This window comes from Neovison vison, chromosome 6 (assembly GCF_020171115.1).
Source record: "Neovison vison isolate M4711 chromosome 6, ASM_NN_V1, whole genome shotgun sequence".
Taxonomy (NCBI): domain Eukaryota; kingdom Metazoa; phylum Chordata; class Mammalia; order Carnivora; family Mustelidae; genus Neogale; species Neogale vison.
The window spans coordinates 60,313,837-60,338,342 of record NC_058096.1 but is presented as its reverse complement, the minus strand read 5'-3'; the positions used below and the strand labels follow the sequence as shown (position 1 = coordinate 60,338,342).

The 24,506-nt window shown below is 41.5% G+C and overlaps 1 protein-coding gene across 4 annotated transcripts in view; it reads right to left on the bottom strand.

The window, feature by feature from the left end:
• The window catches only part of SIDT1 (SID1 transmembrane family member 1), a 97,718-nt gene that overhangs the window by 21,775 nt on the left and 51,437 nt on the right, over nucleotides 1–24,506 (bottom strand). For all 4 annotated transcript variants that reach the window (XM_044251401.1, XM_044251405.1, XM_044251402.1 and 1 more), the window contains 5 exons: nucleotides 24,280–24,373; nucleotides 13,729–13,772; nucleotides 2,955–3,026; nucleotides 1,524–1,669; nucleotides 602–675 (listed from right to left, as the gene is read on the bottom strand). In XM_044251401.1, the coding sequence (XP_044107336.1) occupies nucleotides 602–675; nucleotides 1,524–1,669; nucleotides 2,955–3,026; nucleotides 13,729–13,772; nucleotides 24,280–24,373 (430 nt within the window). The remainder of the gene's footprint in view (nucleotides 1–601; nucleotides 676–1,523; nucleotides 1,670–2,954; nucleotides 3,027–13,728; nucleotides 13,773–24,279; nucleotides 24,374–24,506) is intronic.

Sequence of the window (24,506 nt, the reverse complement as noted above, 5' to 3'; positions counted from 1 at the left end):
GAGAAGCTGTAGATCTCTAGTCCCGGGAATTACTGGCTCTTCTAAGAGCCAGGCAGGGTGAGAAGACAGAATACATACTAAGAACATAAAGGCTGCAGTGTAGTATCTCTCATGGAAGATAGTGACATGTTATTGTTATGTTGTCTTTCTGGAAATGGGAGTTGGTGTGCTCCCTAAACAAAAGGGTTTCTACTACCATTCTCATTTTTCCTTTTTTTTTTCTTCAAGATTTTATTTTTGTCAGAGAGAGAGAGAGTGAGTGCACAAGCAGGTGGGGCGGGAGAGGGAGAAGCAGGCTTTCCGCCAAGCAGGGAGCCCGATGCGGGACTCAATCCCAGGACCCTGAGACCGTGACCCAAGCTGAAGGCAGACATTTAACTGACTGTGCCACCCAGGTGCCCCAACTTTGTATGTCTTTAATTTAGGGCTGGTTGCCTTTTATAGTTATTTTTGTTTTTCTTATAGAATGTGGCATGAATTCTCAAAACATCTATACTTTTGCTTCATTAAATGGAAACTGGTACCATAAATGATTGTGGCTTTTACTAAGAAAACTGCCATTTTACTCAGGGAACCATGGTCCCAATAGTCATCTACTCACCAAAAATAAATCTTATATTTTTTGCTGACAATTCTCCGGTCCTTCCTGGACAGATCTGACAGGTAAAGGAACATCTAGGGTATCAAATAAAAAGAGAGTGCACAACTGTATGTGGCAAAGATACATAGGAGAGCTTTACAGAATTTCAATTCAATCCCTCACTAGGGATTATAATGATTTAATATAACTTTTCTTTCAATTTTTCCCTCCACAGCACCTCAATAAAAATCCTAGCATTTTCTCTGAAACAGTAAGAATTGGCTGATGTGGAAAATGTATTGGGAGTCTCAGATGCTTCATATATCTCAGGAATGGGTTTTCAGTTTTCAGAGATGTCCACTGTGTGGTTCTTGAATGACAGGATTGAAATTAGACAACCTGCTTTCATCTCCTTTACTGGCTACAACACAATATAATAAATATACGCTGGAAAGAAATGAGCTTTATTCCTAAAGGATGATATGTACAAAACCAGGGAGTTTTCCAGGGTATACCCCTCAGTGAATCTCTACTTTCATCTGCTGGATCTCTTCTGCCCTTCTGGTCCTGGTCAGCCACTTCAGACCCTGAGTAGTGTTGTTTAAAGTTTTATTACTCAAGTAATCTCTACACCCAACCTGGGGCTTGAACTTACAACCCAGAGATCAAGAGTCCCATGCCCTTCCGACTGAGCCAGCCTGGTGCCCCCAGACCCTGAAGACCGGGAATAGATTGCGGTGTTCTAAATGCTCTCGCTTCCTTCTTCCAGAAAGAGATGCTAATTAGCCAAGTATTGCTTTTAGTCTGTATTTGTGTTTTATCTCAAAAGCCCTCATGGAAGTTTGGTTTTCCCTTGCAAGGAAAAGAGAGGAAACTGAGTTTTGCTGAAGGTGTGTTTGTTGAACTTTCCGCCCTCACCCAGAGTTTGGTCAGGCAGAGGTACCTTGGTCCGGATAACGTTCTTGTCACTCTCAATGTCTGGCATGGTGTCGAAGTCACTCTCCTCCACGGAGCTGTCTGTGTCTGACTGGCACGTCTGCCCACCATCGGAGGAGGACATCTGCCTGCCAGGACTGGAGCTTGACTCCTCTGAAACAGAGAAAACTCAGCTGCCTTCCAGAGTGAGTACCATGGAGCCCATTCCTCTTTGCAAAAAGGCACAGTGCTGACTCATTCTTGAAAATGTTGTGTTGAAAAATGAACTCCTTCCCCACAACACATGTTCTTTCTCTTAATTCCTTCTCAGTGGACTTCCAATTTTCCTTCTTCTCCTATTTTTTTATATTTACATTGTCTATTTCTAGGGCCAAATACATATTAAGAACATAAAGGCATTTGCACTGATAAGGTATTTGGATGCAAAAAATAAGATGATGTTTATATGTCATGTTTCATATTTTAAAATAGGAACATAAATATATAAACATGTACATGCACGGTTCTGTATGGCATCTTCCACATGTCCGTGTAAGCACACACATATCCAGGGGCTATATATTGCTCGTGGATAAAGTATGTGTACACCGAGACCCCCCACATGCTGCATTTATGATTACAGCATGAGAACACCACTCTCAGGAAGAAGAATCCTTGTGTTCTTGTGAATGTTTCCCAGAGCAGATGGGAATTTGTGCAGCTCGAAGAGCCCATGAGCAGAGCCTAACTTCCGCTTTATTTCTTTGGTTCAGAGAATTAAACACACACACACACACTCCCCTGTTCTCGCAGAGCCAGAAATAAGTAGCCTGCACAAAACCCACATGATTCTCCAAGCTTCAGCACACGGAACAGAGTAAGGACTCTCAGCCCCTTTGCCCTGACATTTTAAATGAATCATTCATAGACCCACAGGAATTCTGTCTCTTTCAGGACACGCAATGAACACTGGGGGGTTGCCATGTGAATGACTAGGTTCAGTTATGAAGTTAGCCAGAAAGAGCAATTGTTTGCCTACGGCCATGTTCACCTGCAGCAGAGCCTTAGTCTTCTGATCGCCCTCACTCCACTGAGATCTGAGAATGAAACAGTTCATCAATTGATGTCGGGCTCCCTGACTTGACTCTGACACACTGTTCATGCACTAAACTCAGGCTGGGTCTGAAAGCATCCCCACGGAGACCTTGGGGGTCGATGGCAGTCACAGTAGGGAATTCTGCTTACGTGTGGCTGGCACAGAAGAACAGAACTGGAGAGAGTTAGAGCTGGAAGAAGTCTTCCAGATCACCCAACCGGTACATCTTATAAAGAAAAGACAATCTTACAGGATGACCGCATCACGCACTCTCACAGTCAGTAGTGGCTGGAGGGCCCTTTGTATCCTATTCTCTGGAGAATTAGGAAATACTTCAACGAATGAACTCATTGTAGGAAATACCTATTGCCCCATAATTGCTTCCTTCAGGGGTGCCGGCAGCAATGGGATGGGACGCCGCCATGTTTTCAGAGCCTGTTGGAAAGAAACACAGAGAGGCCAACACTTAATGTCCAGTTGCCAAAACAAAACAACACAACTCTAAGGAGTTTGAATGATCAGATCACAACATTTTGAACTTGATTTTCTTTTTACTTGAATATAAGACTCACTGAACTTGGCCTGTGGGCCAAATCTAGCCCACCACCCATTTTCGCCTGCCTCTTTTTTTTTTTTAACTTTTATTTGTTTTTTTCAGTTTTTTTTTCTTATTTTTACCTCTTTTTGAATAATTTCCATTCTTTTATATGTATGTACATACATACATACATACGTATGTATATATACACTCACACATATATATGTGTATGTATATGTATATAGATATAGTTTGATTTCTTTCATTCTATTTTATCTTTATTTCTTTCTTTCTTTTTTAATTAACATATGTTTTTAGCCCCAGGGCTACAGGTCTTGTTTTTGTCTGCCTCTTGAAGTAAGAATGGTTTAAATGGTTGGGGAATGAAATCAAAAGAAGAGTTCATGACAGGTAAAAATTAAATGAAATTCAAATTCCAGTGTTCATATATGAAGTTCTATGGAAATAAAGCCACGGTCATTTGGGTTGGTCTATGGCTGCCTTTGGCTATAGCAGCAGAGTTGAGAAATTGCGAGAGAGACATCTGACTTTATTTGCTCTTTGGCACTTTACAGGGGAAAAAAACCCCTCCTGGTTCCCGCCTGAAGGGACTGCAGAATCCCAAGAACAAAGGAGCACAGGTCTTGAAATTATTTTGAGGAAGGCCACCACTGAACAGAAACACGGAATTAAAGCACTGTAATTTGGATGTTTTTAAAATAGCATTTAGCAGTACCCTATCTGCGGATGAGCCCAGATAGGGAGGAAATTACTCCATTCCTCAGAGCAACCAATGATGACAACTGAGCTGGGGATGAGGAAGAATGTGAGATATTTTGAGAGAGATTTCTGGATCTGTTGCCAAATGTCTGTTGGCAGGGAGAGAAAAATCGAATAAGATAATGTTCCTCAAATGTTTCCATTGAGGTTCTCCTGGTAGAAGCCCAGGGAGCGACCTCGTTCATGAGTCTGGCGGTGTCCTCTGGAGCCAGGCCACCACAAGCATCGGAGGAAAACATCTCCCGACGGTCTCCTTGGTTATGAGGCAAGATGCTCTTCAGTGAGTTTATCCACCTCTGAGAATTAGGCGGAGCTGAACAAGGAGAGGAAAAGCCACAAACAAGCGGCCTATCTAGGATGTTTCTCTGACTCCAACTTAATGCTACAATGTTTCCAGGAGCCACCCTGGTCTGTGGAGATGCAGGAGAATATGTCTTCACTGCCTCCTGAGCTTTGTCGAGGATCTGGGATGTTATCAGTCTGGTGGGAATAACGATATTGTATCTTTCTTCTGAGGCGATGTTGCTTGTATCACATTCCAGTCAAAAAAAAAAAAAAAGAGTTGTGAGTTAACTGGTCAGTCTGGTATACTGTTGCAGGGAAATACATTTTCAGTAAAGACACATACCTGAGGATAGTCTATAACAACCTCATTGTAAATATCTTTCCATTTTTTCATAGAAAATACACTTCCTTACAGCTTACATTCCTGCCCTAGTACATAATACGTGGAACCAAAAGCCTCCAACAGTTCATCTCTTGTCACAGCCGGCTCTCCTCACGCAGCTCATAAACTTCCTCCCACTGGTGGGTAATAAAAACACTACAAACAAGCCAACTTGTAGGCTGTATCATGTTTTTAAACTCTTGGTGTGTCCATTCCTTTTCTTCATGAAGAAAAAGAATTAAATCCTGGGTTCAAAATATTTAGCCGGGTGATAAAAGATGGCCTGGGAGACTCCATTTCCTTCCTCCTTTTGGTAGCTTAGCCAAGAGTGGGCTCAGCTGGACAGCAAGGCCTTTGGCTAATACAGCGGTCCTGATGGGCAAGGCTGTTTCCAGGCCCTCAGAATGCAGACTCCCTGGCACTGTCCCCAGGCCTGGGGATTCCTTGATCTGTGTCTTATGACTTCAAGAGAGTAGATGTTGCTTGGCCCTTCTTGGGCTCACCCGTAAATGTGTAACATGGTGTCAACACCCTCTATGCTTTTCATCCAACTTCAAGGCAAAGAAGGAGGTTATTTGCAGATGCTTAAGTATGAGATACTAAATTTTTTGTGTGTGCAATAGCAGTGTCATGTGGAAATGTCGTGTACAATTTGATGGGCTCTTTGACCTAGGACAGATTTGGCCATAGTTAAGAGCACAGAGCTTTGCTGCTGCTACTGCTGACCATAATGAGTCCCACTTACTATTCCCACATCCACTAGTACTGCTACTGTAACCCATGCTCCTGTTGCTGTTACTACTGCTGTGCTTGCTGCTGCTACTACTAACAACAACTACTACTACTACTGGCCAGTGTTTACTGATAACTTAGTGTATGTCAGACATTCTTTGAAGTTCTTTGCAAGAATTTACCCTTTTAATTTTTCAATAGCCCTATGAGGTGGGTACTGTGATCACCATTTTAAAATAACATAAGGGAGACACTTGAGAAATCAAGGATTTGCCCAGAGTTCCTCGGATAGTGTATGGAAAGAGGTTCATTGCATTGGTTTCAGTTAAAACTTATCTTCTTCTTCTTTTGGTTGGGGGGGAGGGGAGAGAGAGAGAGAGAGAGAGAGAGTGTGTGTGTGTGTGTGTGTGTGTACGCGCGCGCAGGGGGAGGGTCAGAGGGAGAGGGGGAGGGAGAATCTTAAACAGACTCCACGCCCAGCATGCAGCCTCACTTAGGGCTTGATCTCCTGACCCTGGGATCATGACCTGAGCTGAAACCAAGAGTCAGATGCTTAACCGACTGCGCCACCCAGGTGCCCAAAAACTTTTCTTCTTCTTCTTATTTTTTTTTTTAAAGATTGTATTTATTTATTTGAGAGAGAAAAAGAGGATATGAATGGGGGGAGGGGAGCAGGGTAGAGACAGAGAGAGAGAGAGGGAGAAGCAGGCTCCCTACTGAGCAGAGAGCCTGACACAGGGCTCAATCCCAGGACCCTGGGATCATGATCTGAGCTGAAGGCCTGGTGCCCCCAAAATTATCTTCATAACTGAAAAATAATACAGGGATTTTCCTTCAAGATATGAATATCAAGTGTGTTACTTTCACAGAGTGCCCAAGAATATCTTTCAAAAGAGACAAGGAGGTTGAGACTTATTTGCATCTCCACTATAGCAAGCTGATACTTTAAAGACATATCTAAGCACAACCTTTGCTTTTTAGGTGGTCTGCTGCTGCTTGCTGATGATGCTCTATTGGGTCAGGCCAGTATCTTCTGTCTAGTTCACTGTGGGGAGTCTCACAGAAACCATGGTGATGGGCTCATCCCAGGTGATGTGGTCTTTTACATTTCCCTCAGTGCCTTTCACATTTTTCTCTTTCTGAGCTTAAACTCCCTCTTTTTAAAACTTTCTATTCAAGTATAATTAACATACAGTGTTATACTAGTTCTAGGTGTACAACATGATTCGACAATTCTATACATAACGCGTGTTTATCATCAGTGCTCTGGATCCCCATCACCAGCTTCACCCATCTCCCCACCCACCTCCCCGGGTGACCGCCAGTTTATTTTCTGTATTTAAAAATCTGGTTTTTTTATTCATCTTTTTTTTCTTTGTTCGTTTGCTTTGTTTCTTAAATTCCACAAATGAGTGATATCATATGGTATTTGTCTTTCTCTGACTGACTAATTTCACTCAGCATTATACCCTCTAGATCCAGCCATGCGAATCTTGCGAATGGCAAGATTTCATTCTTTTTAATGGCTGAGTAGTATTCTTTTTCTTTTTAAAGACTTATTTATTTTTTTAAGAAAGCGAGTGTGCGAGGGGGAGAGACAGAAGGGGGGGGGGAGAGAGAGAATCCTGAGGCAGACTCCCTGCTGAGCATGTAGCCAGATATGAGGCTCAGTCTTATCATCCTAAGATCATGACCTGAGCAGAAACCAAGAGTCAGCCACTTAAGGGACTGAGCCACCCAGGCGTCCCTGAGTAATATTCTGTTACACACACACACACACACACACACACCCCACAGCTTCGTCATCCATTCATCTACCTATAGACACTTGGGCTGTTTCCATAATTTGGTCATTATAAATAATGCTGCAAGAAACATAGGGGTACATATAACATTTTGAATTATTGTTTTCATTTTCTTTGGGTAAATGCCCAGTAGAAATTACTGGATATGTGATAATTCTATTTTTCAATTTTTTGAGGAAATTTCCTACTGTTTTCCACAATAGCTGCACCTGTGTGCATTCCCACCAACAGTGCATGAGGGTTCTTTTTCCTCCACATCATTACCAACACTTGCTGTTTCTTGTGTTTTTTTTTTTTTTAAATTTTAGCCATTCTGACACTATGATAGGTATCTTATTGTGGTTTTCATTTGCATTTCCCTGATGATGACTGATGTTGAATATCTTTTCATGTGTCTGTTGGCCATTGGATGTCTCCTTTTGGAGAAATGTCTGTTCATGTCTTCTACCCATTTTTTTCTTTAAAAGATTTTATTTATTTATTTGTCAGAGAGAGAGAGAGAGCTCACAAGCAGGCAGAGTGGCAGGCAGAGGCGGAGAGAGAAGCAGGCTCCCTGCTGAGCAAGGAGCCTAATGTGGGACTCGATTCCAGGACCCTGGGATCATGACCTGAGCTGAAGGCAGCAGCTTAACTGAGTAAGCCACCCAGGTGTTCCTCTTCTACCCATTTTTAATTGGATTATTTGTCTGGGTTTTTTTTTTTTCCTTTGGTGTTGAGTCATATAGGTTCTTTATAAATTTTGGATATAATCCCTTATTGGATAAATCATTTGCAAATATCTTCTCCCACTCAGTAGGTTGTCTTTTTGTTTTGTTGATGGTTTCCTTTGGTGTGCAGAAATTTTTATTTTGGTGTAGTCCTGAGAGTTTATTTTTGCCTTTGTTTCCCTTGCCTGAGGAGACATAGCTAATGTTGCTAAGGCCAGTGTCAAAGAGATTATACCTTATGTTCTCTTCTAGAAGTTTTATGGATTTAGGTCTTTATTCTATTTTGAGTTTATTTTTTGTGTATGGTATAGAACAGTGGTCCAGTTTCATTCTGTTGTATATAGCTGTCCAGTTTTCCCAGCACCATTTTTCCTTTTTCCACGTGTCATTTTTGCACCAGTACCAGACTGTTTTGATCACTACAGCTTTGTAGTATATCCTGAAATCTGGGACTGCGAAAGCTCCAGTTTGGGTCATCTTTTTCAAGACTGCTTTGGCTATTCAGGGCCTTCTGTTGTCTATACAAATTTTAGGATTATTTGTTCTAGTTCTGTGAAAAACGCTGTATTTTGATATGGATCAAATATGTGGCTGTAAGCTCCCTCTTTTTAACCATCAGCCTACGTCCTTTAAAAAAGATGTAATTAAAAATATTAAATGTGTAAAGAATAGGTAGAGAATGACACTAAAATCGTAACACCCACAATTTGGGGCATTTTGATGTTACTGAGAAGCCCTCTGCCATGAGAAGCAGAACTGTGCCTAGGAAAAGGCTTGGGTCTGGTTATGGTAGGAGGTTGAAATGGTTTGTGGGAAGTAGTATTTTTGTGGGAGTGAACAAAGGAGGAAAATAACACAAAAGCTAAGATCAAAGCAAGCGAGCAAACAAAAACGATCCCTGTTTTGTGAGGTGAAACTTCATTACAAAGCAAAAGCCAGCTGTGTGGGTCTGTTCAGACTCGGATGTGGTACTGCCTTTGATCCTCAGCTCTGGCTTATAACTGAACGGGCGGCGGTTCTGATATAGTGACCAGCCGCAGTTTCCACTGGGAGGCAGCTGCAACGCCCCATGTAGCTCTATGAGGGACAACAGCATCAGGATTTTCATGGCACTACAGTGGCCCGCACACAAAGATGTGTTAACTCAGTGGACATCTTCAGGCTCAGCTTAAATATGAGATTGGCCAACACTGGATAACAGTATTCTATTAATCTTTCTAACATTTAAGGACTTCATGGAATGCAAAAAACCAAAGCGTTCTCTCCCAAACTTCAAATATACTTGATGCTCTGTAAGGGGAGTTATATACTTATATTTAACTCTCTATGGTATTCAGAAAGAATTAAACACAAAATATCAGTTTATAGGACAGACCAAGATGTTCTGGCTGGGAATAAGTAAACATATAAAGTTGTGAATGAGCTCATCTTAATGAAGAAACTTGTTCTGGCGTCTTTTTTTCTTTTTTTTCTGAGCACAAACCCTTTGCCATCTGTTTACTTTTTTAACATTGCATAAGATATGCTCACATGCTGGCTTTTTATGTTGAGTGCTCAGTGTGAGGAGAAAAACCTCACTTTGAGCACGTTTGGATCTTTCAGAGGCTTCATATTTATAATTGTCCTGTGTTCTTCTGTCTCTGGACTCAGGAGGTCGGAAGCTGAAGACGGAGTCAGAAATGACACGAACTCACTGCTGAGAAATTTCAGTTTTACGCCAACAGGCTACCTATCCCCAAAGTCTCAAAAGTTGGGGAGAGAGTTCCCGTCCAAGATGGCAACGTGGGAAGACACTGAACTCACCTCCTCCACGGACACGCCAAATCTGCACCTATTTATAGAGCCATTTCTCCTGAAGAACCGAGGGCTGACTGAGCAGCTTCTGCACAGCTAAAGATAGAACAGCAGGAAAAACAAAGCCGTGCTAATGCCAACAACGGGCCCTGGAGGGACTGGGGCGGCAGGGATAGTTCTGAGGGACCGGGAGCACATCTGTCCGCCTTGGGGCACAGACAAAAAGCCCTGGTTTAAAAGGGCAACTAGAATAGAAAAGATCCATTGGAGGAGTTCTCCTCCAATGGTGGGAACGCTCCTGGAACTCTCTCTGCGGGGAGGAGCTGGCAAGGGCCTCGGTTCACGGTTTCCCCACCTGGATAGCGTACAGGGGGCAGGGGCCTTGGGGCCTCAGAGCTGACCTGCCTCCTCAGTGCACATTAATTTGAGAGCTTCTCTCTTCAGAAAGATACATAAACTTTAAACAGGGATGCCCGGGTGGCTTAGTTGGTTAAGCATCTGCCTCCGGCTTGTGCCATGATCCTAAGGTCCTGGGATCGTATCACACATCAGGCTCCCTGCTCAGTGGGGAATCTGCTTCTCCCTCTCCCTCTGCCTGCTGCTCCCCTTGCTTGTGCTCTCTCTCTCTGACAAAATAAATCTTTACATATATATATTTGTTAAATATATATATTTATCTTTAATGTCTTTATATATATATTTGTTATATATATGTGTGTGTGTATATATGTATATATATATATATATGAACAATACATGTGAAGCCTTTCTACTCTATTAAAATTTGCCACCAATATTAAGCTTATCTATAAAGAGAATGTTTGTGAGGGAGAAAAAAAAAAAGAAAAAAAGACAGGCATCCTGAGTCCCCACTGACAATCTGGGTAAAATCTCCTGTTTTGGTCTTCCTTTTAACCTGTCAATACTCCATAACCACACTCCCAGAGTTCAGCACGGAGAGGAAGATACACACGTCCTGCTCACCTGGTCACTTTGTCATTACCCCCATTCCTCCCACCATCCTACTGGGCTGAGTGAAGTGGGCTTCTTCTCTCTTGCAAGAGTTTTCCCTGCCTCATCTTCTTCTTGTGGCAGCATTTGTCCTCTCCCTTTCAGACGTCTGGGTCCGCACTGATTTGGGTGGATCCCAAGTCTAATGGGATCCTCCTTCCCTTTCATATAGAACTCCTAGCTTTTGCTCTGGTTACCAGCGCCTCTGCTATTCCCTGTAGCTCTGATCTCCACTGATCTTCCTGTAGCCCCCACAGTCACATGGATACTGGACCCCTGGGAGAGAAAGGTATTTCTGTATCCTCGTTCCTTGGCAAGGCCAAGTCCCTCTGCCCCCCAATATCTCACCTTAGCTTTCAGATAGATAGTGTCCCTCACTTGCTTCTGTCTCTTGCTCCAGGCTGGTTTCTCAATGCTCCCTTTGATGGTCTTTAAAGAGTTGTTAACTAGTTCTTTCCTAGGGTAGACTGTGTCTTCTCTGCTCTTGTCTTCGGCATCTAGGTCTTGTTTCATTTGTGGTCATGGGCCATCTTTCCGATATAGCCTGTCTGCATAAAAAAGGCTCCTGACCTTTCCCTATTTCAAAGCGCTTTGTGGTGAGCAATCCTATTCCCTACTTCCTAACTAAGCTGGGATTTTTGGTCAGGTATCCTCACCTGGCAGTCCGGGTGTTTAAGTCAGATATTCTCAATTGGGGCTGTAGAGGTGGGGAGGCCATTCTGCCCCCAAGAAGACATTTGGCAATGTCTGGAGACCTTTTTAGTTGTCACGAGGATGGCGTGTACTACTGGTTTCTAGTAGGTAGAGGTGAAGAATGCAGTTAAACATCCCTAGAGGGCACAGGACAGCCTCTAACAACAAAGAATTATCCGGCCTGTAACATCAACAATGTTAAGTTTGAGAAACAGGTTTTAGAGGAAGAAGATCTAGTTCTGTAAGTAGGCTTGATTGGTCTGTAAGTAGGCTTGATTGATCTGCAGGTAAATCTACTCCTTTGCAGTGACTGATTTAACAATAAGTCAATGATCCACTCTACACAGTGAAATATGAGAAGTTACTGGGTGCTCCTGAAAAAGTCCTTCCTTTCGGACATTTTCAGGTGAGGGTGTCAAACTAATTCACCTTACATCAGCACTGGAAGTAAAGCAGAGTCAAGGGAAGGCAGGAAAAAGGACCAGAGCCACCAGACTCAGTCAACCCTGAAGCCCACCCTTCTGCTCAACTTGCAAAGAGAGGAGCCTCTTTATTATTTAAGCATGTTTTGAGCTCTATTTTGTTGTTATTTGCAACCATGTGAATCCTAACCGATGCATCTTTACTTTCTTTCTCCCTCTACCTCTTCTTCCCTCCCTCTTTCTTTCTCCCTCCCTTCCTCTTTTTCTCTTTCTCTCCCTTCCTTTCCTCTCCTCTCCTCCTCTCCTTCCTTCCTTCTTTCTATCACTCACTCATTCATTCATTCATTCATTTCTGCTTGCCACCTGAAGGGTGCCTGTAGCTTGTAGCTAATTTTCAGAGCCTTCTTGATCTTGGATATGATCTGGCTGAAGTCTCAGTTCTGTCCACTTATATTTAACTGTTCAGGAAACACTTCCAAGCATGGAAATTCCTTATTATTATTACAATATTATCATTACAATAATTTACATTACAATAATAAAATGTCTTCACTCATAAAATAAAAATAACAGACCATTCTTTCACAGAGCACCAATGGCCTCTGATTAGTCAGGCTTTCTAAGTTCAGTGGAGACCTAAACTAAGTGTAAAACTTGGAGAACATCAGAAGAAAAAGGATGAGATCCAGAGAGAAGACAAATTCACTTACACATTTTATGAATACAAGGGAAAGTAGGACTTTAGATTTTAAAGACACTAGAGCAGGTGTCCTTTCACAGTTGAAATGTTATCAAAACCAATTGCCTGGGTGGCTGGAAAAATAAACATGCTGACATTGAGGAAGACAAAAAAATCAAAGGAAGGCAGGAGAAGCAGCCCTTCAGCAGAGTGAGAAATGTTCCTGCTGGGTGTGTAGGGGACGGGTTTGTGTCTTTCTAATATTCTGTGGGCTCATTTAAGTACAGAAAACACAGAACTAAACATCTGCTGTATGTGACTTAAAAATCAAGTTTCATTTCATCGTTCCTTTTCCAAATAAGCACTCTATGCCAAAGAACTTACAAACACTGAGTAACTCACACTGATTTAGACTTTTCAAAAAAGGACATTTACAAAAGATATAAACTTCCAGTTATAAGATAAATGAGTCGTGGGGATGTAAGATGCCGCCGGGTGACTGTACTTCATGCTACTTATCATATATTTGAAAGTTCCTAAAAGAGTAGATCTTACAAGTTCTCATCACAAGAAAAAAAAAATTGTAACTGTTTGTGGGGATAGATGTTAACCAGACTCACGGTGCTGATTGTTTTGCAATATATACAGATACCAAATCATTGAGTTCATACCTGAAACGTACACAGTATTACTGGTCAATTATTTCTCAATTAAAAAAATGAGGACAGTTAAATTTTTTAAAGACTTGATAAAAAGATCAGGTAATTGAATTCCTTTGTTCAAATTATCAGACTGGAGGAAAGGGCATCTTACGATGGTCACATAATCAAAGAATTATTATACTCTTTATTATACTAATTAGTTTCAAACATTTCAGGTTTTTAGCTACGTGAACAAAAAAAAGCCTCTTTCTCAATTTGGGAAACGTGAGCTCTGTATTAGAGTTGACACAATAAATTCTTACTTTTGTTCACAAGTCAGTTTGAGGATAACAATTTACATCCTAGAAAAGACTCAACTTAAAAAAAAGATGAATGGCTGATCAATGGTATGGGTAACACTCAATGGTATGGGACACTCCGAGCAAAGGTTTTTAGCATGAGCTCCACAGCTCAGTAATTACCAACTGTGAAAACTGGTTCTCACTTAGCTCTGCTTTCTGTAGAAAGAGTGCAGATTAGATTACTCTGTGGGAGAGGACGAGAGTGGGTTTGGAAATTACAAAGGGCAAAGAGAGAAAAGTACCACCAAATGGGATGTTGCCACACACTCGATAATCATTTAAATTTGAAACCTGGGTTTTTCTTACCATCACTGGAACCAAAGCTTCCATCGATGGATTTTCTTTGAAACCTGTAAACAAACACACACACATGCTTCTAAGATATTGAAAACCTCAGCCTTTTACATTTGTTCCCCATAGACTTTGTTGCCGAACTGTCTGCTAGAATCTCTTAAAAATGAGCCTTTGCATGTGGAGAAACTGGCACTCTGACACACTGCTGGCCGGACTGTAGAATGGTGTAGCCACTTTGGAAAACTCTTTGGCAGTTCCTCAGAAAGTTAAACATAGACTTATCATATGGCCAATTCCACTCCTAAGCATGTTTCTACGTGCATAAATTCATTAATTTATTCCCAGATTCCTTTATTTGCAGATAATTCACACACCATAAAGTTCACCCTTCAATGTGTACATTTCTTTTTTTTTTTTTTAAAGATTTTATTTATTTAGTTGACAGAGAGAAATCACAAGTAGATGGAGAGGCAGGCAGAGAGAGAGAGAGGAAAGCAGGCTCCCCGCTGAGCAGAGAGCCCGATGCGGGACTCGATCCCAGGACCCCGAGATCATGACCTGAGCCGAAGGCAGAGGCTTAACCCACTGAGCCACCCAGGCGCCCCTAATGTGTACATTTCAATGAATTTTTTTAGTTCACAAAACTGTGCAACTATGCAAATGAGCGGCTCGGTTAGTTAAGCGTCTGCCTTCAGCTCAGGTTATGATCCCAGGGTCCTGGGATTGAGTCCTGCATCAGGCTCCCTGCTCAGTGGGAAGCCACTTCTCCCTCTCCCTCTACTTGTGCTCTCTCTCCAACAAACAAACAAACAAATAAATAAATCTTTTAAAAACCCACAACACTGTGCCACTATCACTATTATCTAATTCCAGAAATTTCCATCACCCCCCAAATTAAAAACCTATTAGCAGTCACTCCCCAATACCCACTTATGTACATTTCAGACAACCACAAATCTACTTTCTGTCTCTATAGATTTGCCTGTTCTGGAAGTTTCATGTAAACCATACTAAATGTCTTTTTTCGACTGGCTTCATTCATTAAGCATAATGCTTTCAGAGTTCATCTATGGGTAGCATGAATCAATACATCAGTCTTTTATGATTGAATAATACTCCTTTGTATGGTACACCATGTTTCATTTATTTGTTTACACTCGGACATTTGGTTGTTTCCATGTTTTGGCTATCAGGAATAGCACTGCTATGAACATTTGAGTACAAGTTTCTGTGTGGATATTGAATTCTCTTGGGTATACCTAGGTACAGAGGTGTTGGGTATTAGGTAACTGTATTTTTTTTTTCAAAACTTTCCACAGTAGTATTATAGCAGGAACTATTTTGTATTCCTACTAGCATTGTGTAAGGTATCAATTTCTCCACAACTTTACCAACTCTTGTTGTTTTCCATTAAAAAAATACTGTAGTCATCCTAGTGGATAAGGAGTGGTATCTCATTGCTGTTTTGATTTACATTTCCCTGATGGCTGATGATGTTGAGCATCTTTTCATATACTTGTTGGCCACTTGTTTATCTTCTTTGTAGAAATATCTATTCAAATCCTTTGCCCTTTTTATTTATTTTTCTTTGTATCATTGGCTTATAAGAATTCTTTATATAGTATGGATACTAGACTCTTAACAGATATGCGTCACAAACATTTTCTCCCATTTTGTGTTGTGTTTTCACTTCCTTTTTAAAAAATTTTTTAAAAAGATTTTTCTTTATTCAACAGACAGAGATCACAAGTAGGCAGAGAGGCAGTCAGAGAGAGAGGAAGGGAAGCAGGCTCCTTGTGGAGCAGAGAGCCCGTTGCGGGGGCTTGGTCCCAGGACCCTGAGATCATGACCTGAGCTGAAGGTAGAGGCTTAACCCACTGAGCCACTTCCTTGATAGGCCCTTTAAAAGTACAGAAGTTTTGGGGTTCCTGGGTGGCATAGCCGGTTTAGCGCCTGACTCTTGGTTTCAGCTCAGGTCGTGATGTCAGGATTGAGAGATGGAGCCCCGTGTTGGGCTCTGCGCTCAGTGGGGAGCCTGCTTGAGATTCTTGTTCCCTCCCCCTCTGTCCCTCCAGCTCCCATTCTCTTTCTCTCTCTAAAATAAGATAAATAAATCTAAAAAAAAAAAAAAAAAAAAAGAAGCAGCAGCACAGAGGCCCCTGTGTGGCTCAGTCGGTTAAGCATCTGCGGCAGCTCAACTTGTCCCACATCAGGCTCTCTGCTCAGCAGGGAGTCTGCGTCTCTCCCTCTGCCTGCTGCTCCCTCTGCTTGTGCTCCCTCTCTCTGGCAAATAAATAAATAAAATCTTAAAAAAATTTTTTTTAAAGTACCAAAGTTTTAATTTTGCTGAAGTCTAATTTATCTATTTTTTTCTTTTGTTACTTATGCTTCTGGTGCCCTAAGAAACTGTTGCCTAATCCAAGGTTACAAAAGATTTACACCTATGTTTTCTTCTAAGAGTTTTATAGATTTAACTCTTATATTTAGATCTTTGATCTGAGTTCATTTTTAAAAAGATTTTATTTTATTTAAGTTTATTTTTATTTTTTAAAGATTTTATTTATTTATTTGACAGAAAGAGAACAAGTGGGCTCAGTGGCAGGCAGAGGCAGAGGGAGGCTCTCTGCTAAGCGCCATGTGCCCAGGGCCCTGGTATCAAGACCTGAGCTGAAGGCAACTGCTTTAACTGACTGAGCCACCCAGGCACCCCAAAGATTTTTTTTCTTAAGTAATCCTTACACCCACTGTGGGCCTTGAACTCATGACCCAGAGATCAAGAGTCACGTGCTCTGCTGATTGAGCCATCCAGGCACCCCTTGAGTTAATTTTTTCCTATGGTGTAAGGTAGGGGCAAAACTGTGTTCTTTTTCAGGTTGATACCCAGTTGTCTCAACAACATTTGTTGGAAAGAATATCCTTTCTCCATTGAATTATCTTGGTACCATTGTTAAAAATAGGATCATAGATGTAAGGAGTTTATTTCTAAACTCTCGATTCTATTCCATTGATTTATATGTCTTTCCATATATCAGTGCCAAAGTTTTGATTATGCAGCTTTGTTGTAAGTTTTGATATCAAAAGGTGTAAGACCTCCCGTTTTGTTCTTTTTTTTTTTTTTTAAATGACTATTTTACCTATTCTGGGTCCCTTGCATTTCCCTATGAATTTTAAGATCAGTTTGTCAGTTTCTGTAAGAAAGTCAGCTGGGACTTTGATAGGGATTGTTTTGAATCTATAGATCAGTTTGGGGAGTATTGCCCCAATGTGTTTTAGTTTCTGTTGCTGCTGTAAAAAATTATCACAAACTTAATGGCTTAGGATGATATAAATTTATTATCTTACAGTTCTGGATGTCAGAATTCCAAAATGCATCTTATATGGCTAAAACCAAGGTAGCAAGCAGGGCTGTATACCTTCCAGACTCTCCTGGGGGATTACACTTTTCCTTGCCCTGTCTAGCTCCTAGAGGTCACCTGCATTCCTTGACTCATCGCCCCTTCCTCTACCATCAAAGTGCACAGCTCCAACCTCTGCTTCCATCATCACATTCCTTCTGCCCTTGGCCCACTTGCCTCCCTCTTAAAGGACCCTTGTGATTAGATTGTACCCACATGGATACTCCAGAACAATGTCCATAATTTATCACATCTGTAAAATTTCTTTTTGCCATGTAAAGTAACATGTTTACAAGTTCTGGATGTTAGGATCTGGACATCTTTTGGGGGCCATGATTTTACTACAGCATCTTAGTAATATTCAGTCTTCCAAACCATGGACATGGGATATTGTTCCATTTATTTAGGTCCTCTTTAATTTGTTTCAAGGACGTTTTGTCATTTTCAGTGTACAAATCTTATATTTAATTCATTAAATTTATTAAGTTTATTATTATTATTATTTTTAAAAGATTTTATTTATTTATTTGACAGATAGAGATCACAAGTAGGCAGAGAGGCAGGCAGAGAGAGGGGGAAGCAGGCTCCCTTCTGAGCAGAGACCCTGGATGTGGGGTTTGATTCCAGGACCCTAAGATCACGACCCATGCTGAAGGCAGAGCCACCCAGGTGCCCCAATTTCTAATTATTTTTAAAAATATTCATTTATTTTGGAGAGATAGTGTGAGCAGAGGGAGGGGGAGAGGGAGAGAGAGAGAATCCTCAAGCAGACTCCCTGCTGAGTGTGCACCGGCACCCCACCCCATGTGGGGCTGAATCCCAGGTCAGGACCTGAGCTAAAACCAAGAGTCAAACACTCAACCTAATGAGTCACCCATATGCCCCTAGTATTTTATTATTTTTGATACTATTGAAAATGGAAATGTTTTCTTAATTCCATGCTTGGATTGTTCATTGCTAGTGTGTAGAAATACAACTGAGTTTTGTATATCGATCTTATATCCTGTAATCTCGATGAAAGTTTCTTTTTGGAGGTGATGAAAATCAAATAGTGGTGACGGTTTTCGCAACTGTGAATATATTAAAAACCACTGAACTGTATACTTTAAAAGGGTGAATTTTATGATCTGTGAATTATAACTCGGTAAAGCTTTTACTAAAAAAGCCAGGTATATCATTTGGGAATGTCTGTGAAACACTAAGATGTGAATTACCATCATCTCACAAAAGGAGCATCTCTTTTGGATGTGAGCTTAGAGTCAGGGAGGAGGAAAGTTAGGGGTTAGACATGCTTGCGCTTTGGTACATGCTCTTGTTTACTTCCAGATGGCAACTCTAGAAGTTGCATACTCCTGATCCTAGTATGTTTGGTGGAAGAACTTCTCTTCATACCTCTTTTGTTCCTAGACCGCAGCAAACTCGTCCCTGCCTCAGGGCCTTTGCTATTGTTCTCTGTCTGGGCCACTCTCTCACCACATCCTCACATGGTTGGCTCCTTTTTGCTACTGAAGTCTCACTCTGAGAGATCTTTCTTGCTGAACAAATCGAATCTAAAGTAGCTTTCCCAATCCATTCTCTACCACACTACAGTGTTTTTTTTTTTTTTTTCTCCTCCTGTCACTAGCTGAAATTATTTGCTTTATTAATTGCTTGCTTGTGTGTTTTTCCTTTGTACTATATAAGCTCTTTTGGAGACGGATCTAGACTCTTGTTCACCACTGCATCCTTAAGCTCTGGGACAGAGCCTGGCACATAGGAAATTATAACTAAACGTTTGTTGAATGAAAAAAAAATATTTTTAAAGAGAGCAGCTACAATTTGGCTTAACTGTTTTAGCTGGCAAATGAAGCTCTGGCAAAGTCCCTTTTTAAAAAAAAATTAAATTTAAAATTTTAATTCCAGTATAGTTAACATACAGTGTTATATTAATTTCAGGTGTACAATATAGTCATTCAACAACTCTATACATTACCCAGTGCTCATCATGGTAAGTGCACTCTTGAATCCCCTTCACCTGTTTCACTGATCCCCCGCCCCCCAACTCTAGTAACCATCAGTTTGTTCTCTATAGTTAAGAGTCTGTTTCTTGCTTTGTATTTCTTATTCACCCACACTCCCTTTGCTCATTTGTTTTGTTTCTTAGATTCCACATGAGTGAAGTCATATGGTCTTTGTCTCTCTAGAAGACTGACTTATTTCACTTAGCATAATACTCTTTAATTAATGCTCTTGCATTTTTTGGTAAATACCCAGTAATGCCATTACTGGATCATGGGGTAGCTCTATTTTTAACTCTTTGAGGAAACTCCATACTGTTTTCCACAGTGGCTGCACCAGTTTGCATTCCCACCAACGGTCCACAAGGGTTCTTTTCCTTCACATCCTCACCAACACTTGTTGAAATCTCTTTTTAAAACAATCCTAGTGATATTAACTGGCAAGCAATTCTATGGACTCATAAAAGATGATGTGTTTGTACTAACAGCCTTTATCCACATTTGCCATAGGTTTCGGAGCTGACAAAATTCTTCAGTAGAGGGGTTAAATGATTTAGAAAGCTAGGCTGGGGGGCGCCTGGGTGGCTCAGTGGGTTAAGCCTCTGCCTTCGGCTCAGGTCATGATCTCGGGGTCCTAGAATCGAGTCCCGCATCGGGCTCTCTGCTCAGCAGGGAGCCTGCTTCCCTCTCTCTCTCTGCCTGCCTCTCTGTCTACCTGTGATCTCTCTCTGTCAAATAAATAAATAAAATCTTTAAAAAAAAAAAAAAAAGAAAGCTAGGCTGAGGCGGGCAGTATCTCAGGTGCAAAGAGAAAATAGGAGATGAGAACAGGGCCAGCTGATTACAAAACGGTGACACCTCCTCTTGCATTCAGCTCCTTACATCAAAAGGTGGAGTCTGTACCTTCACCTCTGGAATCACGGCTGGCCGCAGGACTTGTGTTGACTACTGGAAGGGAGAAGTGATAGATGCCACTGCTGACCCTACGTCTTAAAAGCAGGCCTTGCGTTCTTCTGTCATCTCTCTCGGAGATATAAGAAGCCAGGGTCAGCCGGCGGGAACCAGAGAGATCAAGGGGCGCTGAGGTGGGTCCCGCAGGAGCTCGCCAGGTGATCTCACTCTGTGACCACACCCAGCTGAGAGCTCTGAGCCGGTCCGGATTAGCGGAAGCATCTTGCTGACCCAGGGATTTGTAAGTAAACTTAGCTACTTACTGCTGTATGCCATTGGAGTTTTTATGGTTGATTGTTATGCAGCTTTACTGCGGCCATCGGCCGTCGATAACCAGGAAGAAGCAAGGGAAGGGCGAATGCTCCTAGGAGTGTGCGGTTTGAACCCAATGTCTGGCAGAATGGTTGGGAGAAATGAGTAAGAGAAAGTGTATCCAGTGTTTGGCCCAGGGTCGGCGCATTTATGGTAGTGGCTCCTTGAATGCTTGTTGAATGGACTGTGGCTGGGAATGGCAGGGGAATGGGGGTTTAGGTTCAAGTCGGTACAGCTAGTACTTGGATTCTTAGCTTCCCCAGGGTGGGAGCCAAGTCTCTTATCCATGTTTCATCCTGACTTCATAGAATATACTGCAAACCCGACATACATTAATAATAAAGTACAGGGAGCTCACCTAGCAAGTGGCCTTATGCTCCAGGACTGGCTTCATTTGGTTTTGTAGAAACCTTTGTTATTTCTGCTTAGTTCAAGGAGGGAAGAGTTCCATTAACATTTTCCCTCAGTCTGTCCTCTTATTAAGAATGCCGGATAGAGGGCACCTGGGTGGCTCAGTGGGTTAAAGCCTCTGCATTTGGCTCGGGTCATGATCTCAGGGTCCTGGGATCAAGCCTTGCATCGGGTTCCCTGCTCAGTGGGGAGCCTGCTTCTTCCCCTCTCTCTCTCCCTGCCTACTTGTGATTTCTGTCTGTCAAATAAGTAAATAAATCTTTAGAAAAAAAAAAAAAAGAATGCCGGATAGTTCTTATGTCTCTAGATTTCTATTTTCAGTTTCTCTATATTTGGAAAGAATCCATGCTTGTGCAGTCGACTGTAGCAAAATAATCCGGCAGCCAGAGGTTTCAACAGAACCTTATACCGCAACTTGCAAAAACACTGCTTGCTTCTGTAGGCCGAATGGCAATTTTAAGGAGACTGATATCCAGATCTTAACTTTTTGTCTGTTTGTATATTGATTACCCATGCTAGTTAACTAAGGAGGTAAAAATCCTGTCTTCTAAAATTTAAATCATGAGGCATAGAGATGGTTTTCCTAAGAGAGGCAGAAGAAATGAACTTCTTTTTGCATGAGCTTGGAGCTCATCTGAATCAAAATGGAAAGCTTTTGGGGTCCTTTTCCAATCGCACCCATGTTGGGAGGCCCGACTTATGGTTTGGCCTCCCTGATCAGGACTGCCCTCCCTTACATGCCCTGACCACTCCAGATCCATCTTGACCAGCCTGGCAGGCTCTGGACCCAGGCTGCCTGCAAGTTCAGACAAATCCCAGCTCCCTCATTTATTGGCTATGAAGTTTTGGTTCAACTGCTTCACCTCTCTAGGCCTCAATTTCCTTAACCTTCTAGTGGTGATAATACTAGTCCTTGTTGTAGGGTATTTGATGAGATAATCAGCTCAGAGGGCCCAGCAGGGTACCTATTAAATGTCAGCCATTGTGATCTAGTAAATTAAGTAGGCTGGTAATCAGTTAATGTATATACTTTCCAGATATGTTTGCCTGTATACGGGGGTTTTTGTTTTTAACTTTTATTAGAAAATAACTTTGAATTTACAGAGAAGTGGTAAAAGTAAGAATAAAATAGAACACCCAAATGCCGTTATTTAGATTCACTTACTGTTAGCATGATAGCCCATTTTCTTTATCATTCTGCATGTGTATAATATATATGTGTATATATATAACACACACACACATATAATTTTTTGAATCATGGGAAAGTAAGTTGCTTATGTCATGAACTGTTATTCCCAAGTATTTCCATTTTTTTAAAGTAAGCCGTATACCGAACATGGGGCTCAAACTCATAACCCCGGGAGCCCCATGCTTTACTGACTGAGCCAGCCAGGCACCCTCAATACTTCCAAAGAATAAAGATATTCTGATATTCTCTTACTTGGCCACAATACCATCAAATTCAGCAAATTCGATTTCAATATGTTACTCTTATCTAATGTGTCTGTAGTACGATTTTGTTAACTGACCCAATAATGTCCTTTACAGCATATTCTTCTTCTAGCAAAAGATCCAGTCTGAGACCAGGTGTTCTTTAGTTGCCCGTATCTCTTGTCTCCTTCAATCTAGGCCATTTCCACGGCCTGCCTTTGTCTTGGAAGACACATTCTAATAGAGTGTTTGTCATTTTGAATTGGATCGATTTCCCCTCAGGATTTAATACAAAATATGCGTTTCTGGCTGGACTGTTGCATCCATGGTGCTGTCTCCTCAGAGCATCCCATGTGGAGGCACACAACGTCCTCTTCCCCTTGCTCACATTAATTTTGATCACCCAGCCAATCTGAGTCTGCGTTTCCATTGTAGAGTCACTATGTTTCCCTTACAACTAGGAAGCAGATCATGGGGATGCACTTTACAGCAGTGCAATACCTTGATTCTCGTCAGATTTCCCTCTTAGTTTAGTATCCCCCAATGATTCTTAATCTATGCAAAATGATGATTTTCCAACTGCAGCACTCCCTCCATTTTTTCAAGTCAGCTTTTGGCATTCTGATGTAGGCAAGAGTCCTCCCTTATACCGTCAGCATTTGCTAATGACTCCCTTCCCTAAGGGGTGCCTGTTTTAATGACTTCAGATATGTATCTGGAGGTATTTAGGCCTGCCCTTCCTCCCTTCCTTTCCTTTCCTTTCCTTCCTTCCTTCTTTTCTTTATCAGTTTGGATTCACGGATTTCTATTTTTCTCAATGGTTTATAACTGTATTATTCTTTTTTTTAATTTTTTCAATTTATTTATTTTCAGAAAAACAGTATTCATTATTTTTTTCGCCACACCCAGTGCTCCATGCAATCCGTGCCCTCTATAATACCCACCACCTGGTACCCCAACCGCCCACCCCCCCGCCACTTGAAACCCCTCAGATTGTTTTTCAGCGTCCATAGTCTCTCATGGTTCACCTCCCCTTCCAATTTACCCAAATTCCCTATGCATTATTCTTAATGATTTTGATGGTCAAATTGTGCCAGATGTGGCCAGTGGTAGTCCCAGGGCTTTAAAATTCAGTTTCTCAATTGAAAAGCTCTATAAAGTTCCCTGAAGAGAGTTATTGTTTGAACCAGAAAGAGGCCTAGATCGCTGAGACAGCTCTGTGCCAGTAGTGGCCATGAAGGTTTTCTACTGATGCTGTGAACTTGCCCAGGAGTCTGAGAACTCTGTGCTGAAAACCCATGCTTTGTTTTCTTTACATGTTCAAAATGGGAAAGAACATTTGTTTATTGTAGGCCTTCTGCCATTCCTTTGTAGTTGTTTCCCAGAGACCACAACAAAGTACAGAATTCACAGTGTTTGGGTCTGCTCAGAGATGTAAGGAGAAACTGGGGCTCTTTTTATTATGGGCTCCAAACTCTTGGGAAGGCAAATTGTCTTGGTCAAATTACAGTACAATCATCTCCTTTTACCTCTCCAGGGACATTTTACTGGAAAATTGATGCTGCAGTAGAAAGAAAGCAGCTGGTAATGCAGTAGCAGAGCACATCACCCCTGATATTTATTATACCTCAAGAATTATTTCAGGCATTAATTTACTCGTTGATGGAATATTTAAAACTATTAATGGAATATCTAATGTGTTTCTCCATATTAGGAAGAACTTATCATTTCCTACAGTCCATAAGATTTATAAGACTTTCTGGTCCAAAAAAATACCCACACTGTCTTTCCATTGAGTTTTATTAACTATGAAAAGAACTAACATTCTACCAGCACTTACTCTGTGTAGGACATTGACATAAACACTGCAGTTTTACAATTCCAGGAGGGAAATTATGATCTCATTTTGATGAGTAGGAAACTGAAGCACAGAAATGTTTAGTAACTAGCCCAAGGTCACACAGTTGGTGGTTGAGGTAGAGTTGAATCTGGTCAATATGGCTCTAAAGCCCAATGCAGAGACAGGAGAAGGGGGTGAACATTTCTTGATATTCTTGACCTACCTGATATAATGAACAAATGCAATGAGCAGGCATCCCAGGTAGAAGGAGAAGAAGATGAGGGAACTGAGAAGGATGGATTGCACATAAACAGATCCTGAGGGAAGAGAAACAACTTTAGTCAGCGAGTCCTCGGGAGAAAAGAGGACCATGTTTGGGATAGGACAGCTTCAAGAGCCCATCTCCATCACACCCATTTTGAAATCCTAATACATTTCCATTTGCTGCAA